The sequence below is a fragment of the Mirounga angustirostris genome, unplaced genomic scaffold (genome assembly GCF_029215605.1).
Source record: "Mirounga angustirostris isolate CCGP_5_RB_7025 unplaced genomic scaffold, mMirAng1.0.hap1 SCAF_8, whole genome shotgun sequence".
Taxonomy (NCBI): domain Eukaryota; kingdom Metazoa; phylum Chordata; class Mammalia; order Carnivora; family Phocidae; genus Mirounga; species Mirounga angustirostris.
In genome coordinates this window covers 53,681,822-53,703,697 of record NW_026991716.1, presented here as the reverse complement: position 1 = coordinate 53,703,697, position 21,876 = coordinate 53,681,822, and the positions used below count along the sequence as shown (strand labels likewise).

General features: G+C 34.0%; 1 protein-coding gene across 1 annotated transcript in view; it reads left to right on the top strand.

The window, feature by feature from the left end:
• KHDRBS2 (KH RNA binding domain containing, signal transduction associated 2) overlaps window positions 1-21,876 on the top strand; it is a 567,314-nt gene that overhangs the window by 79,797 nt on the left and 465,641 nt on the right. Inside the window, exon 2 of the mRNA XM_045867060.3 lies at window positions 20,582-20,709. Within this exon, the coding sequence (XP_045723016.1) occupies window positions 20,582-20,709 (128 nt within the window). The remainder of the gene's footprint in view (window positions 1-20,581; window positions 20,710-21,876) is intronic.

Here is a 21,876-nt window from a genome sequence, read left to right as displayed (position 1 = left end):
TGACAAAGTTCCCTTATTGATCTACAAACTCAATGCAACTCCTATCAAAATGCTAGCTGTTTTCATGCTTGTATAAACTGGCAAGCTAACCCAAAAATTCACATGAAAATCCAAGGTACCTAAATAGTCAAACCAATCATGGAAAAGAGGAACAAATATGGAGAATTCATACTTCTTGATTTCAAAGCTTACCCACAAAGTTACAGTAATCAAAACAGTGTGGTGTTGACATAAGGATATGTGATAGATCAATGGAATAGATTTGAAAGTCCAGAAATATGCCTTCACATCATAGTCAATTGATTTTTGACAAGGGTGCCAAGAACATTCAGTGTGGAACAGATAGCCTTATTAAAAAAATGGTGTTGGGACATCTGGATATGCACTTGTAAAAGAATAAAGTTGGACCCCTACTTCACACCATACCAAAAAAAAAAAAAAAAAAAAAAAAAAAAGAATTCAACATGGAATAAAGACCTAAATTTAAGAGCTAAAATTATAAAATTCTTATGGGAGTAATTTTTGTGACCATGGATTAGGCACTGGATTCTTACATATGACACAAAACTTAGATGACAAAAAAAAAAAAAAAAGAGGATATATTAGACTACATCAAAATTAAAACTTGGGTGCAAATGATACCATCAAGGAAGTAAAGAGAAAATGTAGAGATTAGGAGAAAATTACTTGTCTAATAAGGAACTTCTATCCAAGAATGTAAAGAATATGTATAACTCAATAATAAAAAGATAATCCAATTAAAAATGTGCAAGGGATTTTAGACATTCCTTCATAGAATATATGCAAATTACAAGCGATCACATTAAAAGATGCTCAACATTATTAGTTATTAAAATGCAAATGAAATTCATAATGAGATACAACTTCACACACAGTAGGATGGCTAAAATAAAGATAGACAGTAACAAGTGTTGATGAAGATGTGGAGAAATTGGAACCCTCATGCATTGCTGGCAGGATTTTAAAATGATACAGTAACTTTGGAAAACAGTTCGGTGGTTCCTCAAATGTTAAGCAGATAGCTATTGGATGACTGAATAATTCTAGGAATCTATCCAAGAGAACTGAGCACATATATCCCCACAAAAACTTGCACACAAATGATCAAAATAACATTATTTATCAAACCAGGAGAAACAACCTGGATGCCATTCACTTGATGAATGGGTAAACAAAATGAGGTATATCAATACAACTTAATATTATTTGGCTTTTGAAAGGACTGATACATGTTACAAAATAATCTTGAAAACATGGTAAGTGAAAGAAGCCAGACCTAACAGAGTACATTTTTGTGCAAAGTTTATTTTTTTATGCAAAGTTTAGAATAGGCAAATCCATAGAGACAGAACGTAGATTAGTGGTTGCCAACAGCTGCAGTCAGAGGAGCATAAGTAGTGACTGCTAATGGGCATGGGGTTTATTTATTTCTTTTTTTTTTTTTTGGTGAATGAAATGTTTTAAAATTTGATAGTGGTGATGGTTTCACAGCACTGTCAATATATTTTAAAAACCCCAATGAATTGTAACTTTAAGAGTTAATTTGTAGAAATGGAACAAATAACCCTAAAATTTGTATGGAACCAGAAAAGACCCCATATAGCCAGAGGAATGTTGAAAAAGAAAAGCAAAGCTGGTGGCATCACAATTCCAGACTTCCAGCTCTATTACAAAGCTGTCATCATCAAGACAGTATGGTACTGGCACAAAAACAGACACACAGATCAATGGAACAGAATAGAGAGCCCAGAAATGGACCCTCAACTCTATGGTCAACTCATCTTCAACAAAGCAGGAAAGAGTGTCCAATGGAAAAAAGACAGTCTCTTCAACAAATGGTGTTGGGAAAATTGGACAGCCACATGCAGAAGAATGAAACTGGACCAGTTCCTTACACCACACACAATATTAGGCTCAAAATGGTTGAAAGACCTAAATGTGAGACAGGAATCCATCAAAATCTTAAAGGAGAACACAGGCAGCAACCTCTTCGACCTTAGCCTCAGTAGTTTCTTCCTAGAAACATCGCCAAAGGCAAGGGAAGCAAGGGCAAAAATGAACTATTGGGACTTCAAGATAAAAAGCTTTTGCATAGCAAAAGAAACAGTCAACAAAACCAAAAGACAACCAACAGAATGGGAGAAGATATGTGCAAATGACATATCAAATAAAGGGCTAGTATCCAAAATCTATAAAGAACTTATCAAACTCAACACCCAAAGAACAAATGATCTAATCAAGAAATGGACAGAAGACATGAACAGACATTTTTCCAAAGAAGACATCCAAATGGCCGACAGACACATGAAAAAGTGCTCAACATTGCTCGGCCTCAGGGAAATCCAAATCAAAACCTCAATGAGATACCACCTCACACCAGTCAGAATGGCTAAAATTAACAAGTCAGGAAACGACAGATGTTGGCAGGGATGCAGAGAAAGGGGAACCCTCCTACACTGTTGGTGGAAATGCAAGCTGGTGCAGCCGCTCTGGAGAACAGTATGGAGATTCCTCCAAAAGTTGAAAATAGAGCTGCCCTATGACCCAACAATTTTACTACTGGGTATTTACCCCAAAGATACAAATGTAGTGATCTAAAGGGGTATGTGCACCCTGATGTTTATAGCAGCAATGTCCACAATAGCCAAACTGTGGAAAGAGCCAAGATGTCTATCGACAGATGAATGGATGAAGAAGATGTGGTACACACACACACACACACACACACACAGGAATATTATGTAGCCATCAAAAGGAATGAGATCTTGCCATTTGCAACGACGTGGATGGAACTGGAGGGTATTATGCTGAGTGAAGTAAGTCAATCAGAGAAAGACATGTATCATATGACCTCACTGATATGAGGAATTCTTAATCTCAGGAAACAAACTGAGGGTTGCTGGAGTGGTGGGGGGTGGGAGGGATGGGGTGGCTGGGTGATAGACATTGGGGAGGGTATGTGCTATGGTGAGTGCTGTGAATTGTGTAAGACTGTTGAATCACAGACTGGTACCTCTGAAACAAATAATACATTATATGTTTAAAAAAAGGAAGATAGTAGGAAGGGAAAAATGAAAGGGGGGAAATCGGAGTGGGAGACGAACCATGAGAGACTATGGAAACAAACTGAGGGTTCTGGGGGGGTGGGGGGATGGGTTAGCCTGGTGATGGGTATGAAAGAGGGCACGTACTGAATGGAGCACTGGGTGTTATACGCAAACAATGAATCATGGAACACTACATCAAAAACTAATGATGTAATGTATGGTGATTAACATAATAAAATAAAAAAATGTAAAATAAAATTAAAAAATAAAAGTTAATTTGTAACTTTCAATTTTATGGTATGTGAATTATATCTGAAGGTTTTAAATAGAGAGATATAGATATAGATGTAGACTTATATAGATTTATAAATAGATTTATATTTATATTTATAATAGATATCTCTATATCTCTATATATAATAGATATCTCTATATATATCTCTCTATATATCTATATAGCTAATATCTATATCTACAACTATATCTATCTAGATATACCTCCTGCCGAAAAATGTAATTCACAGAATCCTGTCTAACTCACCTACCTTGTCATGAGGATACAAAATAAGTTTCATTTGTAAAATATTTTTCTGACACAGGAATACTTCCTCTTTTACCACTGCTGAGACTCCCAGGTGAAGATACCAAGTTTCAGCTATCTAAACAGTCAGGTTCAATCTGTGAATAACCAACATAAATAAATGCTGTGCAGGATAGAGTGCCTTAGGCTCTCCCTTATCCTGTTGACTCTTCCTTTAGCTATAGTTCTGATGAGTCTCCAGTTTAAGACCATAGTGTAAGCATGGTGCATTTTCCTACAGGTAGACTAATGGACATCAAGAAATACAATAACAGCAATAAAAGTATATCAGGTAATATTCTAAGCAATTTAATTGTTATCACCATTAACACCAAGACAGAAGTGTGAAGTAATAATATTTTTATCTCCATTTGATAGATGAGGAAAATAGGGCCCTGTTTCTTAGGGCACTCTTAACCATTATAATACAGGATTGTGAGCAATAGTGAAACTGCCAAGTAAAAATGGAGAAGAGATGAAGTTAAAAAAGAGAAAATATCTCAAGTCAAGTTAACCTCAAGTTTTTTAAATCAAGGACCAAATAATTATATTGAACCTGTCTACCCTGTAGACATCACGTTCTATTTTTGCATGATAAAGTTAGACTCAACACATAGCAGAATTGGAAGAGCCCTTCAGATTCATTAAGGAAAAACAATTATCATTTGCTGATAATGAAACTTGGAACTAAAAGTGTAAATGGACTTGCACAAGGTCAAGTAATGAAGTAGTGGTACATGTTAGTAATAATGATGGTGGTAATTCCGAGTTTATAATCACATGGGTGTGATAAAATGGGTATATTTTAGCTACCTATGTTTGGCATGGGAATAGTAATGAAACATGGACTTCATGGTCTAGGAAATTGTCAAAATGATAACATGTGACAAAGAGAAATTAGAAGCTTTTCAACTCTTATTTATGTCTTCATGTATTGAAAAGGAAAATGTCTGTCTGACAGTGTGACAAGGGGAGTGCAATACAGTGACAAAGTAGAAAGAAAATAGCAGACATTACACCTTGGGTTCCTCCTGAGTAGCTGGTACAATTGTGTCTGTTAAGGAGAGAGATCTCAAGATCCAGATTTCCAAGTCTACAATCAGCCACCTGTTCCCACTGCATGTTCCTGAATGAGCAATGAAGAGTGATTGTTTCCTGGGACTTTGCCACAAAACACATTCTGCTTTATCATATGATAAGCTGTGCCATTTGTGAGACCTATGGAATCTATGGCGATTAAATTCAGACCGCGTGCCAACCAGACACTGGTACATTTTCCTTAGCGACAGAGAATTCATTTCTCAAGGATTTACTGCTTCGTTGGTGAGGAGAGGCAGAGGAAGGCAGACTCAAAGAAAATAAAGCATTTCGCACTACATCTAAAGAGCAGCAACCAAAGAGAGGCCCTTAGTGTGTATTGTGTTCAGGACCACAACGTGGTGGTAAGAGGCCCGTTCATAAGATGAGAACAGTCTATTTTATCGTATCATTTCCTTGGGAATAACTAAAAAGAGGAATAGGAAGAACAAATGGAAAGTAGATCATCTTTCAGCACTATAGAAACTTTGTTTTTAATATGGCCCCTCATTGTTTAACTTTGATTTAGCAGAGGAATTTCTTTCTTTAGAATTGGTTAAAGATGATTGGGGTAAAGGGAAAAGGTTGGTAAATTTTTCCTAGAGAATAGAAATTACCACAAACACCAAGTCCCTAAATTACATTTTGTCCAATTTTTAAAACAACTCAACAAAGTAGGAATATATATGTGTGTGTGTGTGTGTGTGTGTATAGCTTCCAATTTATATTTATGCCATTTGTAAATACTGCATATATATTTAATAAACTCGATTTGCCTTTGATAGTATGACTTACTAAAATATACAAATAAGAAATTAGGCATGATATGAACAAGAATAAAATAAGTGTTGTTTCACTGTGATACTTGCAATTATTGGTCACTAGATAATTAGCAATTGAAGATAGAATGTTACTTCATCTTTTTGTCCTTCCCAATAACTTACACACAATAAGACACTCTCTGTAACATTTGCTGAGTGAACAAGTATTGGACGAAGTAATTGTGCCCTGGAACATGATGAATGTGAAGCAGGTCATATTCAGTTCTATTTAAATACCTTCTGCTATTGGCATATTAGGAATTTTTAACTTGAGTGAATAATAGCTCACCTTTATTCAATTCAGGAAAATTGATTTTCAAACACAAGGAATACCTAATGTAATTAGACTTTTGAACATCTTGAAAATAAATTAATACAAATTCAAGCACATCTGGGTGTAGTATTTCTGTAAAATTAGTCTAAATGGTGAATAAACGCTGATTTAGATAATTATCACAGTAAAAGTAGACTCAGGAAAAGGCCTTTTAATTTGAACTGAATGAATGCAAGTTGAGCTGCTGGTTTTAAATGTGTTGTTTTCTTTTTATTAAGATAGTATATCTCCAGGTATCTTTGGCAAAAGTAAAGTCTCATTTTTTCCCCACAAACATAGGAGGTATGTTCTACTCATGCTCTAGAAATAAATGTAGTTGAATATAAATATAAGAAAATCAGAAATAACAGTTATGACTACACGCTGTTCCCACTTAACACTAGTAATACATTTAAAAAGAAATACATTGAATATAAATGCTGAGTCCTCGTTTTCCAGTATTTTACGTGAGAACATTATAATGCATAACATATCAACTTAAAAGCTTTAACCAATTTTCTAAAATATAACCCAAATTATAGCTAAATAGCAATATATAAGTAACAATAAGTCATATTTGGTTGTAACATGCTTAAAATATCACTTGATTACTAAACAAACTTCTACCTTCAAAATAATCCAGTTTTTAGACCTCTACGTCTAATACCTTAGCCTTCATCATATCCCACCTGATCTATGTCTCACAACTGGTCTCCCTGCCTCCTCTCTGGCCATTCTACATAGGACTGCTGAATAGTCTCTTAAGAACACAAATCAGATCAAAACTGTGGTAAAATTCTTCAAACCCTTTGCATCACACTTAAAAGAAAATAAGAATTCTATGTCATGGTGTATCATCTATTGTTTCATAATAAACGAACTCAAAATATAACAGCTTAAAATGACAAACATTTATTATCTCACAGTTTCTGTAGGTAAGGAATTTGTGAGAAGCTCAGATGGGTGGTTCTGGCTCAGGGTCTCAGAAGAAATTGCAGTCATCTGAAAGTTTTACTAGGGACAGAGCATCTGCTTCCAAGCTGGCTCCTGTGTATTACTATTAGCTACAGGCATCCAGAACATGGAACTCTACCTAGGGCTAGTTGAGTACTCCCATGACAGGGCAGCAAATTCCTCTAGACACATGATCCAAGAAAACAAGGAGGAAGCCACAGTTTTTTATGATGTAGTCTTTGAAGTCATACACCATCACTTCTGCCATATTTCATTCATTAAAATTGTGTTACTCCATCCACACGCAGACTACAAGGCCTTCATGATATTAGTCCTTCTACCTCTCTCACCTTATCTGTACTGTCCTTGTGACAGTTGGTCAAGTATGCCAAATTCATTGCAGTTTTAGATGCTTTGCACTTGCTGTTCCCTCTGCCTAGCAGACTCTATTCCTAGATGTTCATGAATTTAACCCCTTACTTAATTCAGGTCTCTGATCACGTATTACCTTCTTAAAGAGACCTTTCTTAATCACCTTTATCTAAATATCACACCCTTCTCACCATTTTCTGTGTCATTATGTTTCTTTGAAATATTTATGCCCACCCAGATTCTGTCATAATTTACTTACTCACTTACTTTCTACTTCATTTGTCTGTAAGAGTCAAGAGGGCAGGGATTCTGTCTGTCTGCATTACCACGGTGTGTCTAGTTCCTAGAATGGGGCCTGCCACACAGTAGGCTCTCAGTAAATACTTATTGAATGAAGGGGCTAATGGGTGAGAAGATGAATGATTGATTTCATGGCTAAGAACCAGCAAGCAGAAATATGTATCCTGCATTTGTTTTGTTGTGTGCAACTTTGTGTGTGTGTAACTTAGCAAGAACTAAAATCAAAACATTGAATGCATTCAAAGAGGGACAAATCCAAGATTGTGCATGGATATATTTGGAATGAGTAGCAATAAAATATTCTATTCCTTTAAAAGGCATTAATTTTAAACCTTGAGACTTTGTGTCTGGCAGTTAACAAGGTTGAAAAATTAAAATAAACTTGACCTCTTGCCTTTTGTGAAGTACGACCGCTTAGTGTCAGGTGATAATACTATCCAAAAGTTTCAACTATTTTTGATGAGGTTTCAACAAATTAATTCTATACCCTATTCTTACTATCGCTATGGGATTATGTTTCTCATTCTTTTTCATTTTGTTCTGTTTCTCATTTAAATCCACACATATGACATTTTTAAACATATACATGATGATATTAGTCTGGTAAAGGAAACAAATGTAAATCATGGATGTGCCCTCAATAATTCATAGTCTACCTAAAGACTAGGTGTAATCATGTGACAGCATTGGCTGTCATGATCTTTTTTTTAAATAAAGATTTTATTTATTATCTTAGAGATAGAGAGAGTGCGAGTGCAGGGATGGGCAGAAAGGGAGAGCGAGGAACAAGCAGACTGTACTGAGCATGGAGCCTGAAATGGGGTTCATCTCACAACCCTGAGATCGTGACCTGAGCTGAAACCAAGAGTTGGATGCTTAGCTGACTAGCCACCCAGGCACCCCTATCGTGATCTTTTAATGATGGAAAAGAAAAGAGTTCAGTGAAACCTGATGTCCAGCCATCAAACACAAGTAATAAGATTAGAAGAGCTAATAATAATAGCTCTTATTATGTGTCAGGAACTATACCAAGTTATTTTGGATAACTTGCTTGACTCATTTAATCCTCACAACGGTTTTATAAGGATATTATACCCATTTTACAAGCAAACAGTGTGGCACAAAATTTTTAAGTAAACTAAGTGAACTCAACTATTCCATGTATGGGATCATTGCCTAGCACATAGAAAATTTTTAGAAAGCAATAGGTGTCATCACTCTTGATGCCATGTGTTCTACAACTAATAAGTAACAGATACAATACTATATTTTGAAGTCTGTGATCTTGAGAATATACTAGGATGCACTTGCTAAGATTTGGTTCTCATTTTAGGGTGGGTTGGAGGGTGGGAGGAGGGAACAGATGAAGCCCAGAATGCTTACATGACTTGTCCAAGTCCATAGAGTTAGGTAGGGTGTGGCCTTGTGTTAGGACTGAAAGGTAGTACTGTTGAATATGTAATACACGACTTGAAAGGTAAGAGTTCACAAAGAGAGAAATCCCTGTAAGTTATTCTCTACTCCATGGGGGAGAGGAACTGTGAGCTGAGACTTACAGTGGTTGGAATTTGGAAAAGCAGTCAGGAAAGGGGGGCAGGTGGGTATCAGTTTCACACTTTTAGTGGGTTCAGGGTGTTAAAATGAATTAGTAGTTAAAATAGTTCGTTGTCTATGGTTAATCTTGTTGAAAACAAGTAGTTGGGTTATTTATTTATTTATTTTTAAGTAGGCTTCACACTGGGCATAGAGCCCAACATGGGGCTTGAACTCACAACCCTGAGACCAAGACCTGAGCTGAGATCGAGAGTCGGACACTTGACTGAGCTACCAGGCAACCCTGGGCTGTTTTTATTTTTTATTTTTTTTTAAAGATTTTATTTATTTATTTGACAGAGAGAGACACAGCGAGAGAGGGAACACAAGTAAGGGGAGTGGGAAAGGGAGAAGCAGGCTTCCCGCGGAGCAGGGAGTCCGATGCAGGACTCCATCCCAGGACCCTGGGATCATGACCTGAGCTGAAGGCAGTCGCTCAACCAACTGAGCCACCCAGGCACCCCCTGGGCTGTTTTTAAATCAAGTTTTACTTTTTCTGTTTCTGTTTCAATTATCAAAATAATTACTTTTGTAGGTACTTAAATTATTTGCAGAACTTTACTACTGATTTATCATTACTGGATCTGAAATAGTTATTCAGGCCTTCAATAAAAAGGAAAATATCATTCCATGTTTCGGAACATCCTCCCATTCCTTAAGACCTTTTGGAATTGGACTACTATTTACTAGCCCTGCTGACCTTGATTCTGAGAGATCCATTATTTGCAACATCTCTTTTGCTAACATCATTATTCACACATAAGCTTCCCTTCTTATTATTTAAGCTCTGTTTTGTAAGAAATTACCCATTTCATTTTTCCTTGGTGGGAAACACAGATTTAGGGCATAATTTCTTTGTTTACCTTGTTAGTCATTGGGCTAAGTTCAGGGTCTGTGAAAAAGAGTGAAATAAATCTACTCAGACATTAAAATATAGAGGGAGACAGATTATAATATGAAACATTATAATATCAAAACAACATCATAATTATTGCCAGTGAAGTGTACACAAAATGCTAATTCCCATAACATCATCATTTGATAGATTTACTTTCCTTAAAAAAAAAGGAACTAAGGCTAATTTGCTTAAGATTGTGTAGCTACCAGGTGACAAACCTGCTTTTAACATTCAGAGTTAATGCCAAAGACCTTAGAGAAATTTTGCATTAGTAGAGATTGTTGGCTTAATAATTAATTATTAATACTGAATAGTAATTAATTTTAAAATAAAGTGGTATTTATCACTTATTTCTGAGGTGGATTTGAGGCAGCTTATAATAAAGCATGTACAAAATAAGGATAAAATGCTATCACAAATTAAATAATCAAAAAGTTGTAAAGAGGGTGAAAAGGAAAAAAAATTACACAAGAAATCCTTATCCCAGGCAAGTTAGAAGAAAGTGAGTTTTCCCCTAAAGACCATCAGCTCTGCGCTGCCTGGAAGCAGGAAAGGCAAGACATAAACCTTAATTACCCCCTCCCCAGAAGATTTATATGAGGACAAGTTGCTAAAAGGTATTTTTTCTAAAGATTTATTTATTTATTTTGTCATGAGCAGGAGGGAAAAGAGAGAGAGACAGAATTCCAACCCCAATGTAGGGCTCTATCTCATGACTCTGAGATCCATGACCTGAGCTGAAACCAAGAGTTGGATGCTTAACCAACTGAGCCACACAGGTGCCCCATGATAAATGGTATTTTTAAGCCATTTTAAGTCTGGCTCCTTTTTTTTTTTTTTTAATTTTTGTTTACATTATTAAATGTAAGGCTACACTAAGAACTGCTCTTCTCGAATTTTTAAATCCCCCTTTTTCCTATTGTTTTCCTTCTTGTATTTATAGTATACGCTACATTAGCTCTTTGAACTCCTGTTTATTTGAAAAGGGAGATAATTGTTACCCATGGAGTTATGCTGCTAAAAAAAAATTACATATGTCAAAGTAACATTGATATTTCTTCACCCTTTCTTTGAAACTGAAATTTGAAAGCATGTATCTTTCTGATCAATATCAATGAAGGAAAATTTGTGCTAAATCATTTCCTCAGATCTTTTATTATTAATGTTAAGTTTATGTTTCAAAACAAACAGTTGTTATTTATGGTATATTTAGCCATTCATTCTAGACTTAAATTTTTAGAATTTGAAATGCTGGACTCCTACTGCATTATAGATTACTGATGTCTGAGATTTTACATGGGGGTTTCTAAAAGGAAGACGAAAATTACTCTATATTGCACTCTTTCATTCTATTAACATTAATTGATAAAAGTTTGGTTCTGTATTCAAATACAAACAGCAGAAAACATTTTTACTTAGAAACTTAAAGGGTATAATTTGAAGGTGAAATAAGTAGGATAACTTTTGCTCAGTTATATTATGCAAGTCTAAGTTGTTCATGCCCCATTTATAATAAGGACTTCTAATCACTAGGCAATTGAGCATTTTTGTATTATAAAATCTTTTCAGAAAATATCCATAAATAAAATAATTTTTTACAACCTCTTATTGACTTTTGGTTTTAGACAAAGCATAAATTTCAAAATAACTCAATACTGGCATCATTCCCCATTGTTATATTTAAAGGTCATTTACATTTTATGGACAATAACTTGTTTTCTTCCCAGACTAATTCCATGTTCTTTGCTTCAATATATAATACAATTATACCTTGCATATAAATGTCCTTTTCTCTCAAATTGCATTAAAAATTATTTTCAAAGTCTATTTGGAAATTAAATATATCTTGATTCTTTAAAATTTCCCTAGAACTAGAAGTTACTTGAATTTTAGAATTATAAGTACTCGGAAGAGCATGTATTTCACTCTATAAAAAAATTTAGGCACAAAAATAATTTAAGCATAACCATGCTCTATGTAATTTGTTTGACTAAGAACATATTTATTATTATTTAGTATATAGTTCTAAGAAGATTAGTTATATGATTTCTTGGTGAAAATAAATCAGCACATATACAAACACACACAATCAATGTTATTGCTAGGAACACTTATCTAGGGACTGTCCTTTATTTTTCTCTCCCTCCCCTTCACTTCCTATCTACAGTTAGGAAAGGATGTCTTACCTTCAAGATTTATCCCAAGTCTGGTTACTAGTGACTCTTCAACCTCAATCTTGTATGCTAAGTCTCCCTTGTTATTTCTGGGCTTTTACTCTTTTCCTTCTATACTTAATCCTCCACACATGAGGTAGACTATAATTCAGGAGTATTTATTAAATTAATGAAAGAATAAGGTCATTACTCACATTGATTAGCTTTGATAGAATATCTGACATTCATCGTAAAGTCCCTTGATCATGCAAAGCATGTTCTCTCTGAAATGACTGGGAAATAAGGAATTTATTTTAGAAAGATCACTTAAAATATGCTAATGCCCAATTTTAAATTTGGTTTTAAGAGAAAAGTTCATTTATATTAAATAACTAATTTTTCATGAAACAAGTAATTGTGATTTCTCTGTTATTGTGTAATTTTATGTCATTTATATTTAAAAATATGAATCTCTATAATGTGCAAGTTACAAAAATAAATTTAACCACAATAAAATAACTTGTGTAAAGCATTGCTATACAGATGCAGCTTAACACATCAATTTTATGGCTACTGATGTTTCTAAAATCTTAAGCCAACTGTATTCTGGAGGTCAGAAAAATGCTAGATAGAAGTGTATGGGAGACTATTGTTAAAAACTCAACACACCCAGTTTAGAAAGTATGAATTACGGCGGTGCCTGGGTAGCTCAGTTGGTTGAGGGATGGACTCTTGGTTTTGGCTCAGGTCATGATCTCATGGGGAGTAAAATACAGCCAGCCTGGGCTCCACACTCAGTGGGGAGTCTGCTCAGGGATTCCCTCCCTCTACCCCTCCCGCTGCTGGTGTGTGTGTGTGTGTGTGTGTTTGAGCATACACACGCACGCTCTCAAAGTGGATAAATACATCTTTAAAAAAGAAAGTATGAATTATGACTTCAGAAAAAATCATATGTATTAAGAAAGTGACTGGAATATGGAGGTATAAATTCAGATATTCAAATAGAATCCCCTTCACTGAAATTTTACTCATATTTTCAGAATGAGTTTAATCTAAACTTTAAACGAATTGACATTGTTTATGCTTGGGGCTATAGAATATTCTAAACTACAAACATAGGGAAGATATTAAAAATATTTTTAAAAATATTGGCAAAATGAAAAGCCATTCTTGATACGTAAGAATTATAGAATATGATTCTTCATCTAGCCAGTTGCATTCCCTATTTCTCTTTAATGCTTTCTTAATCTGGAGATCAATTTCTGGCTCCCTCTTCAGTCAAATTTTGCCTTATGGGTCTAGTGCAAACATTGCTTTGGTCCTTTTAAATTTAATATATAGTAATGAGAATAATAATAAAAACAACAATGCTTTTGACAGACACTTTTCTAAGCACCTTGCTCATATAACTTAGTTAATCCTTACAATACACCAAGAATTCTTTCCTAATTTCTAGGTGTCAAACTAAGGCAGACATATGTGGCTTATATTCTAAAGCCAGAGTTTTTTGTCTCGCTTTCTGTTTTTTGGGTTGGTTTTTTGTTGTTGTTGTTTTTTAAGCCAGAGTTTTAACCACTGTCTGGAACTAATTTTTTAGCAATTATTTCTAGTCCATTAAATCTTGCATTATTGTTGGCACCTGTCAGTCTTAAAATCAGTCTCTCTCTCTTTCCTTCTCTTTTCCACCCTTTTCCCCTCTACTTCTCCTCCTCCTTCTGCCTATCCCTCTCCCTCAGATCAGAAGATTGAGCTAGTCACAGTCCTCAATTCAGGTGACATTATCATACAGTTCTTTTATGAAACAGTTTCTTGAATTGTAGTTTTTAGTGTTTCTTCAGTTTTATTGCTTTAGTCTTCAACTTCTCGAAGCTCCAGGTATTTGTACCTTGGTCATCATTACCTGTCTTTTACAGCTTTCATTTTCTCTCAAATCTTTTTAACTTTCTGATTTTATAGTAGTGCTTAATTCTTTCCTCTGATTTTATTTCTCTTGTCTATTTAGTCTTGTTTTATTTCTAGTTTATTTTTCATTTATGTACTAGACTCTTTCTAGTTCATTCCTGAGCTCTGATAGCACTTTTTACAAGTTCCTCTAATTTATTGGTTCTTACATAACCCATCTATTTCTGATATATACCCCTCTTTTATTACTTTTGTAATTCCACTTTCTTCCCATCATTTAATATATTTTTCTGATTTGTTATCATGTTTCTCTCCTGCTTTCACTTTCTTTTTTTCTTTTTTTGATGGTTTTGAGACATAAGAAGTTTTTTTTTTTTTTTAAAGATTTTATTAATTTATTTGGCAGAGAGAGAGAGACAGCGAGAGCGGGAACACAAGCAGGGGCAGAGGGAGAAGGAGAAAAAGGCTCTCTGCTGAGCAGGGAGCCCGATTCGGGGCTCGATCCCAGGACCCTGGGATCAAGACCTGAGCCGAAGGCAGACGCTTAATGACGGAGCCACCCAGGCGCCCCCTGCTTTCACTTTCTGTCAGTATATTATTTAGTTCATTTTCCTTTTTTTGTTTTCTTATATAATACACTTGTATGAGTTTCAACACAATCTGTTTCTCTTTTTAATGTTTAAATGAGAAATTTTGCCTGTGTTCAGCTAGGGTGTTGTCCTTGCCTTATGCTCCATTAGCACTTGGCTTGAAGCAGTTTTTCCCTCTCAGGAAGGGACTTAAAGAAAGACATGTTTGTTCTCTAAGATCCTGGAGTGCTTTTGCTACTATAGCACTGCCAGCTTTTTCTCGCGCGTTGTATAGTCTCCATCGTTTAGCTTTTTCCATGGTTTACTTCACAATCACTCATCCTTTGGCGCTTGTGTAGTCTTGTCCCAGTTTTATGTTTTTCTTTCTTTTTTTTCTTTTCAGATCACCGAGAATTCTACATTATAGTTCATCTCTTCCTTTGAGGATAAATACTTGCTCGAAATTTCTGTGTTCTAGGACTCTTGGGGCCATCTAAATTTTCCTTTTTCATTTTTCCACAATCTACCTCACAGGACCCAGTAGAGTTCCTACTATTTTCAGTGTTTTCAGAAGCCCACTTTTTATATAGGGTTCTTGTAGATCATCTGGATTATGGGAATATTTTCAGAGTTTAGTTTTTTTTTTCTTTTATTATCCCAGGCATTCGTCTTTTAAAAGAAAGAGAAAATAATATCAAAGTAAAAGACTGGCTCTGCCATCTGGACGTTTTTAAAAGTGGTATTAAACACTAAACAACATTTTGAGAATAAGGAAATGAAATTGCAGAAATTCTGCAAAGAAATTATAATTGAAGCACAACTAATCAGAATAGACAGGCATAGCTAAAGAAGTTTTCTAAAGAAAATTCATAGTATTAAATACTTCTATCAGTAAAAATATTAAAAAAATAAATGAATTAAATATGCAAATTCAAAAGTTTTAAAAAATAAAATAAACCAAGAAAAAGCACAATTAAGAAATTATATGCCCAAAGAAAATGAGGGAGAAGTGAGGCAAAAGCAGAACTAAAAATGCCCTTCAAAATATCTTCTTACCTGAAATCTACAAAAATCACTAACCAATATGAAGGAAGATGCAAATAAGAAGAAGGAATCTTGTGTTTGTGAATTGGAAGACAATATTGATAAGATGTCCATAATACCCTAAGAAATCTACAGATTCAGGGCAATCCCTATTATATCCTAAAGGCATTTTTTTTTGCAGAAATAGAAAAAAAATTCCAAAACGTATATGGAATCTCAAGAGACTCCAAATAGCCAAAATAATTTTGAAAGAGAAAGACAAAGTTGGAAGCTTCACACATCCTGTTTTCAAAATATGACATTATAAAAAATTATATATTATGTATAATACATTATATACCACATCTTCTTTTTCCGTTCATCAGCCAAAGGACATTTGGGCTATTTTCATAATTTCATAATTTGGCTATTGTAGATAATGCTGCTATAAATATCAGCGTGCATGTATCCCTTTGAATTAGTATTTTTGTATTCTTTGGGTAAATACCTAGTAGTGCAATTGTAGGGTACTTCTATTTTTAACTTTTTAAGGAATCTCCATACTGTTTTCCAGAGTGGTTGCACCAGTTTACATCCCCACCAACAGTGTAAGAAATAAACAAGGAGAGAGGCAAACCAAGAAACAGACTCTTAACTATAGAGAACAAACTGATGGTTACCAGAGGCGACATGGGTTTCCAATCCATGGGTTAAATAGGTGATGGGGATTAAGGAGTGTGCTTCTGATGAGCACTGGGTATTGGATGGAAGTATTGAATCACTGTATTGACACCTGAAACTAATACTGCAGTGTATGTTAACTAACTGGAATTTAAATAAAAACTTAAAAAACAACCCCCCCCAAAAAAACCCCAAACATATATATGATATATGATATATGTATCATATATCATATATATGATATATTGCATATATCATATATATGTAACATATGTATATGTATATATGTAATATATATAATATATAACACATATATATATAATACAATGCAACAGGAATGATGACAGTATGGTACTGGCATAAAGACAGAAATATAGACCACTGACACAAAAATAGGGCCCAGAAATTACCCTTGTGTATATGGTCAAATATTCTTCAACAAGGGTGCCAAAAACACAAAGGGGAAAGGATAGTCTCTTCAAAAAAAGTGTTGGAAAAACTGGATCTCCACATGCAAAAGAATGAAGTTGGAGTCTTGTCTTATACCATACATATAACCTAACTCAAAATGGATTACAGACCTAAAACTATAAAACATCTAGATGGAAACATAAGAGAAAAGCTTCAGGACATCAGATTTGTCAGTGATTTCTTGGATATGGCACCAAAGGCACAGGCAACGAAAGTAGAAATAAATAGGGATTATATCAAACTGAGAAACTTCTGCTCATCGAAAAAAACAATCAGCAGAGTGAAAAGGCAACCTATGAAATGGGAGAAAATATTCACAAATCATATATCTAATCATTGTGCAAAATATATAGTGAAATTCCACAACTCAACAACAATAAAACACATAACCCAATTAAAAATGGGCAGAGAACTTAAATAGATAATACCACATAAAAGAAATACAGATGGTCAACAAGCATATGAAATGATGCTCAAGAGAAATTAAAATAAAAACCACAATGAGGTATCACCTCACATCCATTAGGTGGCCACTATCAAAAGAACAGAAAATATCAAGTGTTGGCAAGGATGCAGAGTAATCGGAACTCTTAGGCACTCTTGTTGGTATTATAAAATGCAGTCATTACAGAAAACAGTATGGAGGTTTCTCAAAATATTAAAATGGAATTGCCATATGATCCAACAACCCCACTTCTGGGTATATATCCAAAATAATTCAAAGAAAGATCTCAAAGTGATACTTCCACACCCATGTTCATCAAAGCATTATTCACAATAGCTAAGAGGAGGAAGCAACTCAGCTGTCCATTGATGGATGAATGGATAAAGAAAATGTGGTATATATCTACAATGGAATGTTTAAAGACTTTAAAAAGAGGGAAATCCTGACACATGCTACAACATAGCTAAACCTTGAGGACATTATGCTAAGTGAAATAAGCCAGTCATAAAAGAGCAAATACTGTGCTATTCTACTCATGTGAAGTATCTAAAGCGGTCAAGCATAGAAACAGATAGTGAAAAGCTGGTTGCCAAGGCCTGTGGGAAGGGGATGGAAAATGAGTGTTTAATGGGTCTAGAATTTCAGCTTTGCAAGATGAAAAAATTTAGTATTTTCTGTTCTCCTTTCACATTTTATCTGTTAATAGCCATATTCATTCAAGAATTCTTCTTAGCATTCCTTGTCTTATTTTTCGTGTCTCTCTCCATAGTACTAAATTTATGAGATTACAACAGAATTAACTTTTGGTCATGGGTGTATTCCCTTGTAACCACTGGGATTTAACATAAGCCTGCCTTAATATAGAATATGTTTTCCCAATAATATGGAAGCTAAATTTAAAGAGAGACCATATAAACAAGTATAAAACATCGTTCAACTCCTCTACACAAAACTGTTTAGTTACTGCTAGATGACAATGGGTGCCTTTAAATTTTTATGGGTACCTGTATTGTCTAAACATTCCACAATGAACATGCATTAATTATGAAACAAAGAAGTATTTTAAACTAAAATTAGAAAGGAAAGGTGTTGTATACATTGTTTTCTCTGGTTTTAAAATCGGCAAATTTGGCTCATACCATTCTTATACTATGCAGTTGACAAATGCAGTTACTGAGCTATTAGTCATGTAGATATGTCAAGAAAGACAAGATAACTCCCTGAAAGAATCAGAAGGGCAAAAGATATATCAACATTTTTTAAAGGAAAGTATAGAAATGAGCAGAAAAAGCAGTGGAAATGGTATTTTATTCAGCTCCATTTCTTGATGGAAAATTTATTGGAATAAATCATTGATTGATCAAATTGCAAACATCTAAAAATGCCAAGGGTAGTAGTAGTTTTGTAGAGAACAAATAATGTTAGACAAATTCAATTTATTTTATGACAGTGACAAGGGGGAAACCATACATTTAATAGATTGGGTATTGAGTTGGTTTCTTCAGGGTGTCCCACATTACAATCAGCAAGCTAGGAAGTATGGTATTAGATAGGTGCATGTACCCAGAGGGCAGTGATCAGAAGTTCACTGTCAGTATCAAAAGATAGAATGGATATTCTTTCTTTGAAGTTGTCAGAGTTCTGTATCTAATAATTATATAAGGGATTGAAAAGCCTGGATAGCAAATGCTTCTTGGTTGAAAAAGATAGTCAGTTAAAATGGCTTGTTAATAATCTGGAGTGGAAAAGTAAGAATCTGATGCCATCATTCTAAGTAGAAATTATAGACATATTACATATAGCTTCTTTTCAACCAGCACAGTTTAAGATAATCATTGTTAGGAAATTACAGCATATACCTGGAAAAAGTGATTGTAAATGACTTTGTGCAAACTATGAAGTATAGCATTCATTCCATTATCTGAGTAAGCAATGTAATGTTACTTCAAAAAGTTTTTTTAACAATTCCACATGAGCCAAATAAACAATATGCTAAAAGATTTGCATCCGAATGTTACAGTGATTTTACATAAGGTATGTGAAATCATTTTGGAAAAGATGCTAATTACAAATAAAACAACAAAGAACAAAGCTGTTAGATGCAATACAGTATTCTTTTTACCTCCAGAAGTAGTCAGATCTTTATAAAATAATTGTTTCAAAATGCAATATAAATTAGTATGAATTGAGAATTTCCATACTTAATGGGTATCATCACCTTTCCTTTACTCCAAAACTACAGAAACAAAATGTTCTTGTTCTGTCTCTAACAAAGCTAAAAAACATATCTTAATAGCTTTATTTATTCTTTACCCCCACACATAAATATGCATGTACATATATGTTCATTTTCTAATTATTTATTTTTCCCATCAGAATATAGATTCCATAAAAGCAGAGACATTTTCTTGTCTTCTGTTTTATCTGTGGTACCCATAGTAGAGGTTTAAGAATCTTTGTGGAATAAACTAATTTTAAAAAGAAAGAATAGATAAATATTGTACATTTGCTCAAAAATATCCATTTTGGGAATAGTCTCATAAGGCAAAAGTAGTGATTCTTTTTAAACATGGACAGATAGTTTCATAATGATGAATATGAATGATAACATTTACAGATTTAATCCTTTAAAAGACTTTGCCGTGACCCCCTTTTTAATTACCTTTAAGTTTTGTGACAATATAAAATAACATGTTATTTATCTTTGCTATCCTATTTGATAATAGATGATTACTATTTTCCATTATTTTTTGTAAGAATAATTCTGAGTAAAAATGAAACATAACCTTAAAATATATTTTTTCTATTTATTGTCCCTGGGAAAGTTATGTTAATTTAGATATTTTAAATTGCTAAAGGGCATATTCTTCCTTGTGTTTTGTTTGAAGATGCTAAAAATTAAGTTGGAACTTCCAACAAAGTTCCGTGTGACTTTCATGGAAGACAGTCACATCTTCAATGGTAACTTTTTAGTTTTAGTTGACAGAGGTGATCTTTTTTTTTTTAAGATTTTATTTATTTATCCGTCAGAGAGAGAGCAAGCGAGAGAACACAAGCAGGGGGAGCAGCAGAGGGAGAGAGAGAAGTCCCACTGAGCAAGGAGCCTGACACGGGGCTTGATCCCAAGACCCTGGGATCATGACCTGAGCCAAAGGTAGATGCTTAACTGACTGAGCCACCCAGACGTCCCCACAGAGGTCACCTTAACCTGTGGGTAGCAGCATGCACATAGCTATTAACAGGTGTTTCAATTCTATCAAGGGTTTTCAAAATCTTTTTTAAGAAGGCGAGTAATAAGAACAATCATATTTATGACTTCTCATTTTGCTTATTGTTTTTTTTCTTGCGATTTTTTTTTCAGAAATTGAAAAATTTCAAGGTTCTGATGGAAAAAAGGAAGATGAAGAAAAGAAATATCTTGATGTCATCAGCAACAAAAACATAAAGCTCTCAGAAAGGGTATTGATTCCTGTCAAGCAATATCCAAAGGTACTGCAATATATGCTCTGTTTTCATAGAATTAAGAAAAAAAATGATAAAAATTAGACTTGATGAATGTTTATTCATTGTCTTTCATGAAATATTTAAAACTTCATTACATTGGTATACACATATATATGACACTGATCTAGAGGAAAGAGAAGTCTTTGAAAGTACAATAATTGAGAACAATTTTCAACCAAAGACCATAGCACTTTTATTCAGTGAATATGGGAAGCATGATTAGATATTTTAATTATTTATTTAACATGTAAATGGTTCAACATTTGTCCAAATATACATACTCACTTGATTATGTTTTGTTTCCTGTTATAATGTATATTTCTATTATAAAAAAGAGTAGACTTAATGATACTAAATATACAGCATTAGCCAATCCACAGGAAATTATTATAACCAGGAAAGTCTTCTAGTCTTTATTAGACCCTTAGACTATAACCTCTAGTCTCCTGAGGTCAGGGTTCATTTATAAAAATAATTACCATACTGTTCTCTTGAGAGTACTTTTTCACTAGACATTTTCTTATCATATGAGATGTGTATCACCAGAATCATGACATAGCATTCAATGGCATGGTTTCATCACTTATATTCATAAATTCCAGTGGGTAAAAGGACTTCCTTTTTTTTAATAAATTAAGTATGCTAACAATGGAAACTCAGATTCAAGCTGGTAATTTACTTTCTGAAGAGTAAATCTAAACAAGGACCATGTAATTATCCTAATAATAAAGATTACAGACATAAATGCTGTAGTTTTTACCAATTGTCTTCTAATATGATAAATTTTAGTAAATATTATTAAGTGGAATGTTGTGTTTATAATTATTTCAAACAGGAATAAATTGTTGCAGCCCACCAAACCAGAAAATTTAACTTTCAGATGAGGTTTTTGGACATGCAAGTGTTTTGTTTTTTGTGGGTTTTTTTTTTAGCTAGATTTACTCTATTACAAGAAAGGTGCATTCAATAGATATATATTTTACAATTAAATTTTTTCAGACTTATTCCTTAATCATGTTTTATGAATATCAAATTAGGCAAAGAAATGTACATAAAAATGTTTACTTAGTAATGAAATGTGGTGGAAATGTGGGTATGAAGAAAAATGTCTTTTTTTAAAGGAATTTGATTAATCCATAATGAAGTACAAGA